The following is a 21,336-nucleotide window of genomic DNA, read 5'->3' on the forward strand; positions in this document are numbered from 1 at the left end:
AGGAGGCAAGGATATACAATGGAGAAAAGACAGCCTCTTCAATAACTGGTGATGGGAAACTGGACAGCTACATGTAAAAGAATGAAATTACAACACTCCCAAACACCATACACAAAAATAAACTCAAAATGGATTAAAGAATTAAATGTAAGACGGGACGCTATAAAACTCTTAGAGGAAAACATAGGAAGAACTCTCTTTGACATAAATCACAGCAAGATCTTTTTTGACCCACCTCCTAGAGTAATGGAAATAAAAATAAAAATAAACAAATGGGACCTAATGAAACTTAAAAGCTTTTGCACAGCAAAGGAAACTATAAACAAGATGAAAAGACAGCCCTCACAATGGGAGAAAATATTTGCAAGAGAATCAACAGACAAAGGTTTAATCTCCAAAATATATAAACAGCTCATGCAGCTCAACAGCAAAGAAACAAACAACCAAATCAAAAAATAGGCAGAAGACCTCAATAGACATTTCTCCAAAGAGGACATACAGATGGCCAAGAGGCACATGAAAAGCTGCTCAACATCACTAATTATTAGAGAAATGCAAATCAAAACTACAGTGAGGTATCACCTCACACCTGTCAGAATGGTCATCATCAAAAAGTCTACAAACAATAAATGCTGGAGAGGGTGTGGAGAAAAGGGAACCCTCTTGCTCTGTTGGTGGGAATGTAAATTGATACAGCCACTATGGAGAATAGTATGCAGGTTCCTTAACAGACTAAAACTAGAATTACCATATGACCCAGCAATTCCACTACTGGGCATATACCCAGAGAAAACCATAATTCAAAAAACACATGCACCCCAATGTTCATTGTGGCACTATTTATAATAACCAGGACATGGAAGCAACCTAAGTGTCCATCAGCAGACGAATGGATAAAGAAGAAGTGGTACATATATACAATGGAATATAACTCAGCCATAAAAAGGAATGAAATTGGGTCATTTGTAGAGATGTGGATGGACCTAGAGACTGTCATACAGAGTGAAGTAATTCAGAAAGAGAAAAACAATTATCGTATGTTAATGCATATATGTGGAATCTAGAAAAATGGTAAAGATGAACCGGTGTGCAAGGTAGAAATAGAGACATAGATGTAGAGAACAAATGTATGGACACCAAGGGGAGAAAGCGGGCGGAGTGTGTGTGGGGGGTAGTGTGTGTTGGTGGTGGTGTGATGAATTGGGAGATTGGGATTGACATATATACACTAATATGTATAAAATGGATAACTAATAAGAACCTGCTGTATTAAAAAAATAAAATAAAATTCAAAAGAAAAAGATAAATGAGTTACACTCAATGAAAGTGTACTTATTTTATATCTAAAGAAAATATTTTCCACTCATTAAAGACAGGATATAAAACTTTAGCCATTCTTTTGGAGACCCAGCTCCTTGGACCTAGCACCAGAAACTCCCTGAAGATCTGATCATGTCACCCTCATGCTTGAACACATTGAGCAGGTTTCTAATCTCTTAGAACACAAGCCTCAAATCTCTAAACTGCCCTACCCCATACTATTTGAAACCGTCCTCTTTGCTCACTAAAGAATAACATTCCTTCAGTTTTTCAAAGGCAAACTTTTTCAGTCCTCAAGTCTTTTGCACCTGCAGGCTGTTTCCCAACTCATCTTTCAGTTTTAGCTTCAATGTCATTTCCAAGTCAAAGCCTTCCTGGAGGACCCAGATAGGTATTCTTTGTTTCACATGGTCAGGGCACAGTAACTTTCCCCTTTGTATCACATAATTATAATTGAAAATTAATTATCTGTATAAGTACCTTTTAATGTTCTTCTTCTCTGCTAAACAATTATGAGAGATGATATCTGTTTAGTGTTGAGTATCATATCTGGAACCATGGCTGGGACATTGTAGGTGTTCAACAAATATTAAAGAATAAACGCAAAACATTTCAAAATAAAAATCACCTTCGGAAAGTATATTTTGTTCTCACTCAACTATAACCCAAACAAGTATTGCTTTTTTACTCTGAAGTAAGTCTGTCTCCAAATCAGAGTCACCTCTTTACATACTATTGCCCTTGAATGTTACAGTGCATCTCCAAATAATCTCAGTGACCTTTACTTTGTGTTTTGATTTGTTCTGGTAGGTGGGAATTGTGCTTTTAGCTTCAGCTGTTATGGGAACTAGTAGCAGAATAGCCAGTCCTGTCACTCACAAGGCCATGAGTAATACTTGGTAGTTCACACCTAGTTGGGAAGTTTATTAATGAGCTTCTACTTCCTTGAAACAAACACATACATATTTTTGTGCCAAGGCAGTGTTTCTTACCTGATATTCTAGATTTTGTTTCTCATGCATCTAGGTCAGCAATAAGAATACAAATCTTTGTGGTCATATAATGATTTACTTCCTGCGGACAGAGAAACCACCCAGACACAAGCCTCGAGTAAGATGTTAGTTTCTGATAGAAAGGCCACAAAATTGGTCCCTCCCTCTCTAATTTCCATGATTTTCTGCCCAGTTAGCTAGAATTCAGTTTAGAATAATGCCATAATTAAGGGCTTACAAAAGTATGTTTTGAGGAACTGAGATTGTAGTTTATCAGACTTACAAACCATTTCTTGTAAATGGTCTAAATTCATGACTTCATTTCCCAGACTTTATCACACTCACACACACACACACACACACACACACACACACACACGTTGAAACACTAGCCTTTATTTGCAAATGGAAAACTAAAACATGCAATAAGGACTATACTACTCAATCTTACTATTCTGTACATATTCAAATGAGGAACACTGTTTTTTAAGTTCTAATTTGCTTTTGCTTGTCAAGTTCTTTGCTGATTGCTACACTTTTCATTTTATTTGAGATAAAGTTTTCAGTGACTTACTATGTTTTGTAATTAGACATGGTGACTTATGTAACATTGAAGTGTTCAAGATTCACTTTTAACTGCAAAGTAAAACCAAAGTTTCCAGCTATGCCAAAGACATGCCTTACTTTGAAAAGACACTCATCTATTCATTTCATTCTATTTACCCCATTATGAAAGTAACAATCAATCAATCAGTTTAATAATTACAACAGCTCATTAGTGTCTTATTTGGACAGAAAAAAAAAAAAAAACCTGAGGCACCACGTTTAAGAACAAAATGACTTAAAGTTTTCTCAGGCATCCTTTAGTAATAACACCATAGAAAATAAAATGTGAAAGTGTTTGCAAATCATCAAGCTTATTCACCCAGAGCAAACCACCCACATCCCTGGTGATGATTGAGAGACATCAGGAGACAAAATGAATGAAGGGAATGGTGTGGAAGCAAGTAAACACATTTAAAAAGTGACTGCAAAGCAAGATAAAAATCTAATCGGTTCCGTTTTGTAGAAAAATCAAACACATTCTCTGTCCTCCTGGGTAATCAATTAAGTGAAAGCAGTACACTTTACACTGTTTACATCTGTTAGAGAACAATCATTCCTTACTCAGTAAACTGCCCTCTCTTTCAAAAACTTTCTTACCACTTGAAGTATAATGGAAATAAATATCTGGACTCATAAAAAAAAAAAAAAGACTTACAAGATGTCAGAGAAAACCATATGATTCAGAACATCCAGGTGGAGGCCAGGCTTGTACAGTGTGTGCAATTGCTTTGCATTCTGCACAGATCAGTTACCAACAGCCATTTCTGTAGGTATTTATGCCATATTTTTATCTGAAGATAACCCTCCAAGCAGCAGCAACAAACGCATGCTTCCGTCACATTCAGGAACATTATTTGGTGACCCCAGGGAGGATACAGAGATAAATACCACATATCCTCTTCTCTCCAACAGTTTCCAGTCCAGAGACTGGGAGAGCAATGAGGGAGGAACAGAGAAGTACAAAGAGTTCAGAGGAAGTCGGGTGATTCTGAATGGGGGGGGGGCGGTGGAATCTGAGACATTTTTAAGAGTGAAGCAGGCCCCTAGCAAGGCTTTAAAAACTGGAAAGGATCTGACCTGAAGATAAATATTTGAGGGGTAGAGTTGGCGTATAGAGAGAAGGCAGGAAAAGTAGCTTCTCTGAATTCTCACTATTCTGATTTTCAGGCTTTCAAGCACTTTGGGATTATCTACTGAAATAATTTCCCAGGCCTAAGGCTTATTATGGGCTTTCTACTTTATCCAGTGTTACCATTTCTCTCTGTGTAGATCTTGTGGAGTCCTCAACTTTAGTCTGGTGACAGAGTCTCAAATGGTCTATTTAAAAGTAATCAAGCCATTCCCAAAACATCTGATGTTGCCCTTTGAGAGAGTAATGGTTTTCCTTTTAATTCTGATTCCATCAATAGAGTGACACTAATCCAGACTGATTTGAGTAAACAGGGCATATTCCCCATTGTCTCTGTGATCTGAGAAAGAATGAACTTGAGAAAGATCGCTGCCTGGATTGGAAATGGCCCCTTTGGGTGTTTTGCGCAAGCTTAAAAGGAAAAAGAAAATGCCTGTACAGAGTTCTTTCCAAGGCAAGCTCACTTTGGGGGTGGTAATGCTCATAGGGGTATTATACTAAACTGCACCTATTAGTGGCTTTAGCAGCAATAAGAAAGTAGAACTATTTCTTTTGTAGTGTTTCCAGAAGAGCTGATGAGAGTGTTTCATAAATTTCCGCCCCTGGCAACACACCACAGCTTGACTCAAAATTCCCTCTTTCAGCTTTTATAAGGAAATCTTTTTTTTTTTTGTCCCATTTAAGAAACACAGACAACATGCAATTCAGATCACAAGTTTTGCATAAGATATCAGTTTACACTCTACACACATCCACTGACATTCCAAAAATGTTTTATTGTTGCCAGTTATTCCCTTAGCTAGAATCAACATGTGCTTTATCTTAACACTAGTTACTGAATTTTACATTGACAGGTAAATACTATCTGGGGAAGCTATCTCAGAATTTACAGGACGGTTCAATTTTACTATGTCTTTGGAAAAGAGACTGAAACAGAATAAAGTCAGTCATTATTTCAAACATGAAATAAATTTAGAAAGAAGAACTTTCTAAGACTTTTTTCTGCAGAAAATGGAAAGGAATGCTTTGGGGATAGGATAGGGGTGCTACAATATCAGACCCAATAAAAAAATATCAAGTGTGGGGAAGCATAAAGTACTGTTTCTGAAAAGACTTTACAGACATTTCAGGTAAGTAATTTTTTCTGCAAAGGAGGTTGTATAACAAAAGGGTCATCTGTGGAACTTCACTACTTCCCCTAATATTTGCAGAGTTACAGGAAGAACAAAACACATTTCAACAAAATTCACTTTGTGTTAGAAGAGGATTAAGTTTGGTAAGGACGAGAAAGGAAAGAGATACAATCTTGGACATCCCCTCATTTATCATAGAGCATCGTTCTCCTTCCTACCCACTCCCTTTGCCTTTAAATCAAGTGACTGAATTACCTTCCCCAAGAACCTACCCTTGCCTACCCCACCATTATCTTTTAAATTGCCTACATTTTCTTCCTGGGTGAAATGGATGAAGGAGATTGTGGAAGGTGATGATATGAAGAGAAGTAAAGACATACCTTCCCCCAATATTTCTGTTCAAATCTTAAATGAAAATGTATATCCTTGTCCAAAGTGAAATTTGACAAATTTATGGCAAAGATTTTTAAACTTGTGATACCAAGATCTTGATTTTGTATCGTTATTGTTTTGGGGTAAATTTGGGGGGTTGTTTCTTAAATGATACATTCATATTTAGGTCTGCTCTATTATTTCTCAGTTGGGCTTCTCATCTTGAACAAAAGTCATACTTGGCATATTGTGTCACATTTAGCTCCAGGATCACCCTCTGCTTTTAGAGCAGTGATCAGGGAAGAGAGCTTTCTCATCCTGATTCTAAGATGACTATTTAATAAGTATAGTTAATCCTAATTAACATAGAAAATCAGTCTAGAGTTTGTTCCTAGCTTTGATTACTTTAAGAATGTAATTACCAAGTCCCTGTAAGAGTGAGACACCTTATCTATCTCTATAGAGGTCTAAGGAATGGGAACAGGATACAACTAACTTTGCCCAGACCAAGCAATCATTTGGGCTAATTTTTCTCCCTTCTTGCAGGATGACACTTGTCACTCCTAGAGCATGTAGAAAAAGTTTTGAATCTCGAATTCTGAACACTGCCCATGCTTTCAGAATATTCATGGGTTCTAGCTCTTAGTGAGATAAAAGCCCTTGTCATCTTTATTTGCTGCTTCTTATAAAAGCTTTCCATTTTGACATACATATTAAATATAGATCACAGTTTAAATCAACATTCTCTTTTCAAGTCAATATAGCATGCTCTTTCATTTGGTCCTGTGCAGTTATTCTTTGTATTTTTATTAATTTTCTACCTTCTACCCAGAGTGACCTTCCTTCCTCTCCCTGTGGCTAAATTCTAGTTCTCAAACTATGTGAAATATTACCTTCGTCATGAGCAGGTTTGACCCATTTCGCTGTCTTTGAGAGCCTTTGGTGTCTCTTACCACATTCTGTTTTAAACTGGAGTCACTTATGAATACCTTATGTACACACTAGGATTGTGAATTCTCAGAGGCTAGTGGCTTGCAACTTACTTATTTCTGCTTTCCTTCCAGTGCCTGGCATAAGCACCATGACTGCACTTAACTAGCTCTCAATAAGTGTTGAGTTGTAAGGAAATGCTCCTTTTTGTAAGGGGAATAATCTAAATGATTTGTGGCTGGGATATCAAAGACACTGTATCTAGTTTATAACCAAATATATACTACTTTTTTTTTATTTTGGGGTGGGGAGTGGGGAGATATAATAAAATAAATAGTGGGTCTTTACTTACAGGATGACCATACATGTTATCTTCTAAGTGGAATACTTTTGGGTACTATTAATAATTACACTTAAATAACAGGAGTAAATAGGGACAAACCAAGACCAATAGTTCCCAACTTCTCTATGGCAGGAACCATAGCTATTAAAGAGAGCTACGGGCAGGGAAAACACAAGTTTCATGAGACTTTAGAAACAATCCATTTCTACCCTTCCAAAGGTTCCAGAGAAGTGATGGATATTCTTACAAAATGAGCACCCAATGTGCAATTCAGAGAAATGCATTTTTATACTTCTAGGCAGCCTTGAACAAAGCCATTTATCCCCACCAAGTGCACCTTAGTGCAGCCCCAATTACACCATTCCTTTGTTTAAAACCTTTCCATGGTTTATCATTGCCACTATATTAAATGTGTTATGGTGCTCCGTGAGCCACTCTACCTTGCAATTCTACCTTTACTTTCTAATTCTTTCATACTTTCAGTTCCATCAGAACTATCTGACATTTCTGAGTACCCCAGTATTCACCCTACTTCTGTGCCTCTGCTGATGCTTGTTTCTTCACCTGAAGTCCCCCTTCCCTCATTTATTTCTAAAACTTTAGAAAGTTCTACTTGTCCTTCCAAGTGAATCTGCATCACACATATACATGTAGACTTTTGTGATCCTCCTGCTTTGAGATACTCTCTTTCTCTTTGATCCTTTATATTATCTCGCTCACATTTCTCATATGACACTTAAGATCTCTCCTGTATTAATTATAACTGTATGTATTCATTCCCCCCATGAACTGTAACTTATCAGTGTAGGAACCCTTTCTTACTCATTTTTGTATCCTATGTACCATCTTATATATAACTGATGCTCAGTTAACATTTATCTACAAAGAGTAAGTCTATAGTCCTTTTTCTAACCTAAGTTTCTCTTCCTCAATACTACTCCTCATGAATATTAACAAATTTCAACTTAAAGGTATAAGTGAAAATTATAAAATGTCTATAGAGATAACACATTAATAAGCCACAGGTCCCTATTCTCTTGTGCCTCCAAATTGTGTTCTTAAGAGAAGATCTGGAATAAGATTTATAACTTAACTCTTGTATCAACTGTTTTACCTTGACATTTCAATCCATTCTCTTCCAGAACCAAAATCCACAACCCTACTGGATATCCTTCACAGGCAACTCATTCCCTAAACTGACACTGAACAATGACGCTGTATCAGTCGTCTGACTTTTTGCTCATCGTATATTTAAATGAAAATTCTCAGGCCATTGGACTTGGAAAATCTTTCATTTTCAAGACAGTAAGATGTTTATGGAAATAACCAAGTCATTTTTCACTGAGGTGTCTTTTGGGTATCTGTGTTCTCTCTTCCTTATTTACTGACATAAAACAATTAGAAGTTTAAAATGTATTCAACAGAGGAAAAGTTTAATTTCACACTGTTACTGTGAAGGGAGGATTTTTATCCATTCCTCTCTATCTCACAAGCACAAGTCCTTCCCAATGTAATTACATGCACCTAAAAGAAAGCTTGGGTACACTGTGGTAACATAGTTCTCAACTGTTTGACCCATATCTTTCCTTGATAAACATAAAATCTCATGACCTCAAATATATACTCCCTCCCTTAATAGGAAGAACATAGAATCTAAATTCTGTAATTGGGGTGGTGGTGGTGGTGGTAGGATGAACTGGGAGATTGGGATTGACATATATACACTAATATGTATAAAATAGATAACTAATAAGAACCTGCTGTATAAAAAATACAAAATTCAAAAAAATTTTCCAAAGTGGAAAAAATAAAATACATGAAACAATTGATAAAATAAAAAGAAACCAAATTCTGTATATGCTTATTGTCTAAGAAAATTTTAACAAACTTTGTATTCAGAAAATGTATATGGTGTGATGAAAGAACAACCAATATTTTTTTGATTACTATAGTTAACCAGCCATTCATTCATACTTCCTACTGTACACTCCACACCCCCGTTGAGGATCACTGCTCTTCTAGAAAACAAAACAAACCAAACATGCTTTTTCCTTATCTAGGTAAAGGATAAGTGATTTATTATCACCACTCATTTTTCCAATAACAGTGAAGGAAAGTATGATCTATGATCTGTGATCTAAGATCTCTTTCTCCCAGTCCCCTCTGGGCTTGCGGGCAACCAATTGTAAAACAAGTAGTGCAATCTAAGACCACAGCATGGAGTGAGGAACGTAGCCTGGCTGACACCCGAATTAAGTCTGCTGCTTCTGCTTCTTACCTACTGTGATTTTGCCTATGGTGCTAAGTATCTCAGAGGTGCAACTTGGGAAAGCTGAAAAGAATACATTTATTAACTATAAAGAGAAAAACCACTCCCATGGGAAAAAATGTGAGTCAGCCTTTGGAAACAGTATTAGAACATGAAAGACTATTTTCCTTGCCAATGCAGGCCCAGAGGTCAATTAATTGGCAATGACCTGAACACTCAGAGTTTATACTGCTGCCTCAGCACTTTTCTTCTTACTCTCAACTAGATTTGCATACCAGTTCTTTACGGAAACTTCTTTTTGGAGCACTTATCATGAATCACAGTGGCCCTTTTTAGAGTGTATTTCTGTCTAAAGAGAAAAAGTTAAGTAAACAGGGACTCATTTTTGTATCTATAGCTCTCTCAACTACAAAAAGAGAAATCATTAACCTTGATTTGTAAAATGAGGTGATTCATTATATGAGTTGAAGTCATGAATGTTGTAACCCATTCACCAAAGTACCTTTCCATCTTCATACAGAAGCCCAGATGGGGATTTTTAATAAAATGTCATTCTTCTAAGGAGGAGTTTGAGGGCTCTCAAATACTCTCTCCCTCTCTCTCTCTCTCTCTGTCTCTTTGTCTATCTGTCACACACACACACACACACACACACACACACAGCCCAGGTTTTCTGGCAAGAAAATGGAACTAAAACTTAATCTATGAACCATTTCCTTTCTTTAGTGCCTCGCTCTCCAAGTATGAGACCAATCCCAGAGGCTGTATCATTCCAGCCTGGCGCACTGGAAAGGTGCTTGCTTGAGGCCTCTTCATTGCAACCCAAGGGTGGAAACTTAAGCCCTGCCTGTTATATCCTGCTCACCTTCCCCTCCCTTCCGGACCCTTTCCTGTTCAGTAACAGCTTTCCCAAATTCAGCTCTGCTTGGGGGAAAGAACTGGAAAATTGTGGAAAGGGGGAAAGGGGAGGAACAGTGTTCTTATATCGTTTTTGAGTTACCAATCCAAAGAATTTGCTATCAAATTAAATTAAAAAATTATTTGAAGTCAGAGAACAGGTTATGGCTTTCAAATAATTTTCACTCTCACGGGGAGTGACATGCCTTTTTATTCTTAATCTGACCATTTTTTAACAATTCTTATGTGATAATCATAAATGGCTGATTCCATATTGACAGTTATTAATAAATGTTACCAGAAGGTGAATGCTAAAGCATTATAACTTGTGTATGAAATTTCTGGATTCTCAGGGCCCTGTGGTCCCAGGCATTTCATATACCTACATGTAGAACTGCATTTATACAAAGGGCTAGTTATTAAAAGATAACCCTATGCAGAAAAGAAAACCGGTCTAAGCAATAGAACGGAAATGAAGCCATGAAGATAATGCATATTACACACACTAGCAGACAGATATAAAAATCATGATAGAAATACACGAAATGACACAGGAGGGTAGAGAAATGCCGCCATGTTTCTTCTTCAGTAGCCTCTATGTACATTAGCAGCATTTCAAGAGAAAACAGAGAGCTACTGCCTCTTGATCACATATCCCTTAAAGTTTTGAAAAACACCGACTCATGTAAAGGTATTTTCTTTCACTGTGAGTATGTCGTACTCTCACATACAGCCTGGCTCTTTTACCTCCATAAAAGGCAGTCATTCCTACAAATACCTTCTCATCACAGTATTCATGCAATGTTTTTCCTTTTATGAGAAATAATCATTCCTTTCTACTTTACATCAACTTCATACTTTTCTTAGTTACTTCTAAATCAACTTTTGCTTCAACCTTTTTTTACTTACACACACAGAGATCCCAGCCTGTTTATAAATGACTGCACGTGAAATATCTCACGAACACAGTCAGATATGATATGACTGACAGATCTTTTTTTTAATGATCAAAACTGGACAACATTGGATCAAATAGAAACAAGATAATCATAGAAGTTACCTCCATTTTTTTAAAAAAAAAATATTGCTTAGTAACATTTTAAGCTAACTTTCAATATTAAAGCAAAAACAAGAAACTCAAGTTTCTCCACTGAGGACAAGCAAGGCTACTTGAATGTTTTAAAGGAAAATAGGCACTTCCTTTTCCTTCTTTAGATAACTCGATATTTCCCCTGCTATATTTACATAGTTCAGGTGTCTAGACAATAGTGTGGTCAATATGTGATAGTGCTGGCCTTGCTTTGTTGTCTGTTGGGGACGCTTCCTTGTGCTGTCTGTCCGAGTACTATACACTTTGTTTTGATTTTTAAGGAGCTCTATTTGAGTACTACAGTCTACTTTTCCAAGCATTCACCTGCAAACAGTTTCATCTGAAACACTGAACTAGCTCTCTCCACACTGCATTATCCCCCTCATCTGATTAGTGTCAACACAGCTGCCCTATTCTGAGGAATGTAAACTAATATTGTTGTTAGACCTCCCTCAACCTTAGGAAACTTCCTCAAAGCCTTACAGTCTCTTTAGGATTTTTTTTCTTATCCCTTCAGAGATTTAAATCCCTGAGACAAACGTGTTGAGGAGAGATGAGGGAGGCAAACATCAATTCCTTAAATAAAATCCTATATGCTATAATATACATTTACATGTATGCATGTATAAATATTTAATAATGCATTGCTCCAAAATAACTTTATCATCATACAGTGAAAGTCGAAGTCAATCACCAGACAATAGGGACTTGAGTGAAGTCCCCTTAGGATTTAGGTGGGTCTCTGGATTGACAGAATTCAAAATGAAGATGGCTTAAAAAAATCCCACCTGATTACTTAAAAAAAAAAAGCATCATTTGCTTTTAGGATGAAGTTTGAAGATAGAACTGAGAACTTAACTGAGTTGAGACACAATCAACTAATTTGTCTTACTGATACATGAATACCCAACAGAGGAGTCAGTTCAGTGTATCTGGCAGAATGTGATCTGCTCTCTCAGTCTGTTCTTATACAAAGTGATTTTATAAACTCCTGAATATTGGGCTTCCTCAAATACATAACATCACCCAGAAATTTTTCTTTTCCCTTTTCTCCTACTGTTTCATCTTTTACTTAAAAAAAAAAAATCTTACAGTCTCCACAGAAAATATTAACCAAGAAAAGAGATTCCTATACACAGTTTGCAAAAACATTACATTGGGTGACCAAGAACCACCAATATGTAAGCTTTTATTTAAAAAATAGAAATGAAATAGCATCTCTAAATGGAGTGCTAAAATCTAAAAGCCTTACCTCACTAAATTGAGCCTGGGCATTGTTTTCCAGGTACAACATGTTAGCTGTAAGATTGATCAATGCCGCTGTCCTCTCTTCTGGCTCCAGGATTTTGCCAACCCCCCACCCCCTCTGAGACCCTTACAGTAGGAATCTACTAAGAAGATAACAGACCTCAAGTCCCTCTCTGTCTTTCTCTCTCTGTACATAATTCTAGGTTCCCTAATATATACCCAACTATAGGCATGAGGGGGCGGGACTCTTCTCTTTACCTGTCCAATCCATCAACTTCCACCTGGACTCCTCCACTCCAATGGAGTGAGGCCTCTCCCATCTCATTAAGTAGTTAGAATTCCTTATCACCAATCTTTAAAAGAAAAAGAAAGAAAGAGAGGGGAAAAAAAAAAACAGGAGAGAGACAGGTAAAACTTTCCCTTGTCTCTTTCATAAGAAAGTACACTCTTTCCTGAAAACAAAATCTCTCCAAACAAACTATAAACCATACCACCACCAGGACTTACAGAAGACACTTCAGAAAGTTGTTTTACACTTTGCATCTGAAAAGTAAAACTTCAGGGGAAGCTTTTGAAAGTCTTGTTTCATTGTTTTCACTTTTTAAACTTAGATGTCGAGTTTCAAGAATGATTACAGTTAGAAATTTGGGGAAAACCTGCTTATATGCCCTTAATATAAAAATTAAAATCCACTGCCTGACAGGCGAAGGGTTTTCAACTTCTTCTCCCAAGAGAAACGCCAGTGGTTTCACGCAAAGCTATGCTAACATAAGCCACTTGATCGTCCAGAGCATGTTTCAATAACAATTTAAACCATTGGTCCTGTTAACTTGTAAAAACAAACAAACATCCACATTATGTACAGGAAATAGAAATCCTGGGGAAAGTGCCCATTTTTTAAAAAGCCTTTAAAAAAAAAAACCTGATTCTTTCTATCATATTTCTTGAAACATAGAATCAATACAATAGCTAATCTATTTGAATATTTATTTTCTCTACCGTATCTAGTTTTTATTAATGCTCAAAGATAATATTTTTATAAACAGGTAATTACTAATAAAAATAATAAATCTTGAAGTCTGAAAGACCAGTTAGCTTTTGCCTTAAAAATATATTTACATAAATATATGACAACATTCATGTAGAATCTGGCCTTTCTTACCATGATTTAGTGAAGTTGAAATGCACACTGATGGTTATTGTGCGATCCACTAAAATATGCTCATTGCTGTCGAGTATTCTACATAATTCAGTTAGATTTATATCTAAACGTCACTCCTCTCCCCACATTTGGGAAGACAAATTCCCTGTCCTGCATGAAAGTTATAACTGGAAAAGATATCTGTACAGTGAGTTAATATTTAGATTTATTCTAAAATTTAGACGAAAATTAGAAGCCAGAATATGTTCGTATATAAACTTTAAAAATAAAGTGTGCAAATACATTCATGACCTTGCATTTGCCTCCTCTTTACTTCACTTTTTACATCCATAAAATGCATGCACATAAAGGATAATATGATCATGGGGTGATATTTACTTTTTAGCCCCTAAGTTACTGGTAAGAATGTTTCTTTTTCTGCAAAAATTTTTCAGTAATATCATTTGATCTCAAGTGTCCAAGAATATGAAAACACTAATGCTACAAATTTATATCAGACAAAATGTTCATTTCTTCACTGAAATATTGGAAAGATGACCTCTTACTACTTGTAATTAACCAAATAAGCTGTAGCTACAAGGCAAAAGAAAAAAAAAAAGAGAGACAGAGAGAGAGAGAAAGAAAGTAAAAAAGAAATGACTTGAAAAATGCAATTTCATTATTTGTTCCATGAATTTAAATTATACACCCACTGACAGCTTCTGAGTCAATAGTAGAAAGCAGTTAGGTGTTTCCTTAAAGCTGTGCTTAGTTAAGTGGTTCAAAACCTTGGATGACCCTGAGAATCATCCAGGGTGCTTTTTAAAAACAGATTTCTTGACCTGGCCCCGTATCTACTGAATAAGACTCTCCAGGGATACAACCCCTACATCTGTATTTTCTACAGCCCAGTAGGAAGTTCTGAATGAGTCAGGTTTGGAAATTAATCTGGAGTAAATGCCATTAGCACAACTGCCCAGATAGTCATTATTGGATTCTTTTTTACACAAATAGAGTAGTGTAACCACTTGAACCCCTAAATCTAAGGTCCACAATTTCAGATGTTGATGATATTCTATCAAATGTAAACAAATTTCATCTTTCGCAAAGTCAAAAGATTCCCAGCAGAATGTGATGGATTAAAAAGATCAAATTCCTTCTATCTACCACCTTAGCCTTCAGCACATGCCAGTCAGACTATGATCTCTATCTACATAACTACCAAAATCTAAAATGCGTGTATCTTACATGTAAGATATGATAAATCTGCTGAGGCTACTTGTGTGTTTTGGGTACCTGAGGGGAAGGAGCACTGGACTGGGGGTTACAGGAGTAACTAGGAGATACAGGAACTATTACCGATTCTATGCCCTTGAGGCAGGTTATTTAACCACTCTGGATTCAGGTTCCTCATTTGTGAAATGAGAGGCAGAACTAAATGATTTCTAAAGACCATTATAAAGATAAGAGTCTCTGTCCAGAATTCATGGAAGTGATTTAGAGGATTATTTACATTTCTCTTATTTTGCTGGGATATTTGTACCTCAGTTTGCTGATCTTTGAGCTGTACAATGAAGCAGTTGAATTGCACAGATACTAAGATGCTTAAATGACATAAAGAAAAAGGTACAATGTACTAGGGGGAAAATCCATGTTTTTTGCTCTAGGATATCCTCCTATTAAATTCACTAATAGCTACTAATTCATTTAAATTTGAATTTAGCACAAACATTTTCATAAAAGAGTGAATCAAAGTACATCTGATAACGTTTGATTTCAGAATTAGTGTGAATACCTGATGTAAACATCATGCATTTATTTAAGCAAAAGGTTAGAGACAAGCAAACATTCTCTGTATTCGCCATGCAACAATGCTTATCTTGGATCTCAAAGGTTTATTAATATGCATTAATTTTTCTAATAACCTAATGATGTAGGTATTATTATCCCCATTTTATAGGTAAATAAACAAACTCAAAGATTGTAAGTAGGTTTCCCAAGTCCTCAGGAGTCAGAACAACTTTATTTAACTTGACTCACAGCTCACAGTTTTTCATTTCCAGACATTTCCTTCAAATTCCTCAAAGCTTCATGGCCTCAGAATCAGGGGTCAGCACTATCCCTTGAATGAAAATGCCACTGCTGTAAATCTAGTGCATTGGAAGGAGAAGTCATTCAAGATGTAAGATTAACATGTATGTTTTCCTGAAATAATACTATTAAAATTTTGCTGAATATCCTTCTTAACAGATACTCATATAAGAGCTCTTTGTATATTAAAGATATTAACCCTTATCATAAGTGCTGCAAATATTTTTCCACTGTGTGTATTCCTGTGTGTGTGTTTCTGGTGTTTCAACTCGTATATGGATTTATGGTTTGCTTTTTGGTGTAGAAGAATTTTATTTTTTCCATAACTGAATTTATCATATCATTTTTCTCTTATGATTTATTACTTTTCAAAAATAGTTTGAAAGCCCTTTGCCAGCCCAACATTATAAAATCCTTCAGTAGTATTATCATTCCATATTATTATCGGTTTTTGAATTGTTTCATATGCAAATCTTTTCACTCTCTAGAATTTGTATTGGTATGAGAAATAAATGAAGATACACTTCCACTCGAAATATAACTTATCTTCATCATTTTATTGAATAATTCTTTCTCTCTAATTTGACATGCAATCTTTATAATATACCAAATATCAATGTCTCCATTTTATATCTCTATGTGAGAAAGTTAAGCAAGTATATAAATCTTCAGCACACAGAAAATACTTGTCTGAAGTTCTTAATCCACACTATGTAAGTTTGGGTCGGGAACAACACGGTACCTATAAAATTCTAGGAAGTAAAAAGTGGACGCAATTTTGTCTTTCAGATCTACGCCTGCCCCCTGTGGCTTGGGGTAAATATAGAGAACAAGGAAATGTTTAGGTTTCATGAAGCCATAAAAATGGAGATAAGTGTTTTAGTGGGTTCGCCTCATGAAGACTCTAGTTCTATTGAATTGAGAGAACAGAGAAGTTAGAAGAGGCTTAGTTAGTCATTTATTAAAGTAAACAAAGACTGGGGACTTGTTTTTATATTAGCAGTTGAGATTCCAAGAAAGAATATATGCCTGGTTCTAAATTTATCAACCCTCTATGCTTTCACCAAAAATTTACCTGAATGAGGTAGGAAAATGAATATCTAGCAATATCTCTACATTCTCCCCTCCCTCTAGAGGCCCCTCACCATCACTTTATCTTTCCTAAAGAACAACTATGATCATGTTACTCCTCAGGATGAGTCCATGCCATTGGGACAAAACCAATTATTTTTGTAGGCACTCAAGATCCTTCTTCACAGGCTGGTCCCAAGCTACCCTCTCAGCCTCATCATCCCTATTTTCCACCCTGCTTGATACATGCTGGCCCCAGCTGACCATTTCTGCCCCTCTGCTCAATCTGGTCCCTCAGTTTGAAATGCCTTTATTCTCTTTACCTGATAAATTGAAACATTTTCAAATTATTCCAATGAATCTGAGTTCTCCAATTCCCTAGTTGAAGTTCAGTCTTCTCTTATTTTATATGAATGTGTATAAAATAATAATAAAATGCTACCTTACAATGAAAAAATTTGTATAATTGTCTGTCTCCCCTATGAGGCTATGAACTTTTGAGGTCAGAGTACACTTCTGGTCATCATATCACATTTCATGTCTAAAAGCTTGATGAATATAAGTCCAGTTGAACAATTTAACTCTGTAAGAAAAAAAACAGAAAGTTGAAAATGGATTCTTTACCCAAAGTATTTATTATGACATGGATGCCTTTCCTATATGAATCAATAAACAGCACCTAATTACAATAGAAGAGAGAGAAAAATGATGCTTTCAACCCAAGGATAGTATGTCAAATCTTCAATAATTATTTGTCAAGAAGGAAAATTGTCAGCATGATAAACCAGCAACAGGCAAAAAATATTGGGGTTTTATAGAGCTTGTGTGAAAGCTAAGAAATGTTGGGACTTTCCAAGCTGCCCCAGAACAAAATCAATCAGATCATTTTAATACCACCCACCATAAAGTCAAAGGATGACCAGCAAGACACAGTGAGTAACTTTCACAGCTCTAATCTTTCTCTAGTTAAGTAATTTCCTTCCTTTCTTGCTCCAGATAGGTAAGAATTAGCATTTGTAGATGCTATTGAAGGCCACTAAATTAATTCACCAAATCAATTTTCTCTTAAGTCTAAAGCTAAATTCCAAAGCAAGATAAAAAAAATCACATCCATTTTAGGGTCACTAGTGAGGCTCTGAAAGATGAGTAAGCCTCTTAGGTACAGAAGGGGAGACAAGTTCTGCCCTAAATCTTATAGATGTACTCAAGCTATATATATATATATATATATATATATATATATATATATATATATATAATGTTGTTGTTTGTTTGTTGTTTTTTCTGTAAACCTTCAAGTAGAAGGTAACACAGTAGACAGGGTTTAGTTTCTCTCTTTCTTTGTATATTTTGTGGATCAGATACTCTTCAGAGCACTTTATATATATCAAACTCATTTAATTCTCATAAAAATTTGTGATGTATGTGCTGTTATTATTCCTGTCTTACAGATAAAAATGAAAATACTGATATGCAAATAAATGCTAAATGGTGAAATCAAGATTTGAAGGGATCCAAAACAGTCCAAGTAAATAGGTGTCCATATGCAAAGAAATAAGATCATCTCTCATACTATCTTTAACTTGCACTTAAAAGTTTAAGATTATAAAAATAATGTGATATTTAGAGCCCAAAACTGAAAAATAAAAAAAAAAAATAGATGCTATCTATAAGTATAACACTCATAGAGAACTATTGCTAAAAGTTTCCTTGGTCTTTTCTCTATGTTTATGTATATATTCTGTAAGCAAAATTGGATTATATTAAACATATATATATATATATATATATATATATATATATATATATATATATATATTTAGTTATTATGGTATTATGAGCATTTTCCCATGTTAAATATTCCTACATCTAAAAGTACTGGGTCAAAGTTTATGAACTTAAGTCACTTGATAGGTACAGAATCAAGTTATTTTCCAAAGGGCTGAATCAAATTGCATTTGTATGAGGTTAAGAACCACAGTATTAGAATGATCTTTTCCAACTATACAAATGAAAACAAACATTTTCTTATTTTAATATGAATCCCCTTGATTGTGAGCAAAGTTAAATGTAATTCAATATGTTTCTTAGCTCTTTGCATTCCTTCTTTAGATGATCTAGTAATGTCCTTTGCTTTCCCCTCCAATCCCTACCTCACTGGAGTAGTAGTGTTTTCTTTATTAAGAAAGATATTAACTCTTTGACATATTTGTCATATATTTTCCAAGTTTCTTTGCTGTTTAGTATTATATATATTGAAATAGAAATTCTGATTACTTTATTACATAAAAATGACTTCTTAGCCATTTATCCCAGAACCTAGAGGTAACCACTGTTAAAATTTTGGTATTTTCTCTTCCAAAGATATATATTCTATATAATCGTGTGCTTTACAAACTGAACATATGATAGAACATATTAAAGATATATTTTGTTTAAAATGTATATATGTGTCTGTATAAATGTATGCATATAGTTATTTTAAAAATTAACCTGTTAATATGATTACATACTCAGGTCATTACTCAGGTATTTTAATTAAACCCTATGTTTTTAAATTGCTATATAGGGCTATTGAATTAATTTAACCATTTTCCACTAATTGGGCATTTGATTTGTTTCTATTTTTCTTTAACACTATAATCTTAAAGCAAAACTATACTACACGGGCTTCCCTGCTGGCGCAGTGGTTGAGAGTCCGCCTGCTGAGAAAGGGGACACAGGTTCATGCCCCGGTCCGGGAAGATCCCACATGCTGCGGAGCGGCTAGGCCCGTGAGCCATGGTCGCTGAGCCTGCGTGTCCGGAATCTGTGCAACGGGAGAGGCCACAAAGTGAGAGGCCCGCGTACCACACAAAAAAACAACAACAACAACAAAAAAAAAATAGTGTACTATGCTATTAAATAAAATACATTATTAGAAGTTGCATTATTTGATTATGAGATATTTAAATATTTTAAAGGCCAATAGATACTACTAAATTGATTTCCAGATATTATACCAGTTTCTCTTTAGACCATCAATATAAAACAGAGCTCACCCTGCCACAACATCATTAGCAACTGTAATTATTTTCTATATTTTTAATATTTTAGAGTAAAAATGCACAAACAAAATTAACTTTCTCCTACTGCTATTATACATTATTTATTTAAATGAACATACTAATCTCCATCCCCATTAGTTGATCATCTTTAGAAAGTGCAGATCTTTAAATGACACCGACTTGTATTTGAATATTGATATGTTTACTTATCTTCTTTAACCTTCATCTATAAAATCAAAATATCACCCTATAACATTTAACTTCCTAACCAACCTATAGGAGTGATTAGTTTATAATAGGTTCTAAATGGATTTCAGAACCCTTTTATCCTTTTATTTATTCATATCTGTAGTCTGGACATGCTACTAAATACCTCCAAAAATTCTTTTTTTTTTTTGTATTTTTTTTTTTCCTGGCTGCGTTGGGTCTTCCTTGCTATACGTGGGCTTTCTCTAGTTGCAGTGAGCGGGGGCTACTCTTTGTTGTGGTGTGCGGGTTCTCACCACGGTGGCTTCTCTTGTTGCAGAGCACGGGCTCTAGGCACATGGGCTTCAGTAGTTGTGGCTTGCAGGCTCTATAGCGCAGGCTCAGTAGTTGTGGCCCAAGGGCTTAGTTGCTCCACAGCATGTGGGATCTTCCTGGGCCAGGGCTCGAACCCATGTCCCCTGCATTGGCAGGCAGATTCTTAACCACTGCACCACCAGGGAAGCCCCAAAATTCTTATTTTTTAAACACTAGATTTTCTAGTATTTCAATAGATAAGCTGATTAAAACTGTATTTCATTCCTTTCCTTTCTGCTTACTGCCATACCCTCCAAATAGCTGCTGCTGCAGTAAGTGGTCATAGACAATACAGTCAATTGCCAGCTTGGAGGAGTGGAAAGAGCACTGGAATCAACAGCAGAAACCTGGGGTCCAGGTCTCAACTCTCATTTTGAGTTAGTCCTTTTCATTAAGTGGATGGATAATCAACAAATATTCACTCAAGCTAATTGCATAACACATCACCTTTCCTTGTTTCCATACTGGGATATATTTCAATATGATAATAGGTTTTAAATAATTTACCCTACCTAATAACTATAGGGAAATCAACCCATCTTGTCTTTAAGGATCATGCATGAAAGGATATTGTTCCAAGAGTCATGGACTTTGGGTTAAGTTCTGGCTCTGCCAGTAAATTGATTATGTTACCTGAAGCAGGACATTTCTCCATCTATCTTGCAGTTTTCTAATCTGTTATTTGGATTTAGGTTTGCTACATATTTCGCATCCTATATTACTGTGATTCTAGTCTCCTTGGTGTTCACGTTTTTCTGTTTAACCATGATCTAAATTTTACTATTGATGAAGACAGACAACTTCTCTATCAACTTTATATCTCACATCTTTTCCTTGCAGTATTTCCTTTCTAAAGAGCTGATGAAAGCAGTTGATTTTATAGACCAGTTGATTTCTATCAAGCATTCAATCTTTCTATCAAGCTGGAGATTTTAAGCTTCACTTTTAGTTCCTGATTTTTTCTCTCCTCAGCAGGAATATAGGTTAGGCAGGGGATGCCTCATTCTTCCTGGAGGCTGTATTTTGAGGCAACTCAGCTTTCTTTCTTACATAAGTCCTCTCCACCCTTTCCAGGAAAAAAAAAAAATCCATAGGC

At 35.7% G+C, this 21,336-nt stretch overlaps 1 protein-coding gene across 9 annotated transcripts in view; it reads right to left on the reverse strand.

The window, feature by feature from the left end:
* TP63 (tumor protein p63) overlaps positions 1-21,336 on the reverse strand; it is a gene marked incomplete at both ends in the record, with an annotated part of 209,989 nt that overhangs the window by 84,879 nt on the left and 103,774 nt on the right. For 4 of the 9 annotated variants that reach the window (XM_082624678.1, XM_082624677.1, XM_082624682.1 and 1 more), the window contains one exon: positions 12,334-12,375. The exons of 4 other annotated variants lie outside the window; for them this stretch is intronic. In XM_082624678.1, the coding sequence (XP_082480804.1) occupies positions 12,334-12,375 (42 nt within the window). Of the gene's footprint in view, positions 1-12,333; positions 12,391-21,336 lie in introns of those variants that run through there. One more of the 9 variants, XM_082624676.1, reaches the window with a different exon arrangement.

Source organism: Mesoplodon mirus, assembly GCF_964341445.2.
Source record: "Mesoplodon mirus genome assembly, chromosome: 6".
Classification (NCBI taxonomy): domain Eukaryota; kingdom Metazoa; phylum Chordata; class Mammalia; order Artiodactyla; family Ziphiidae; genus Mesoplodon; species Mesoplodon mirus.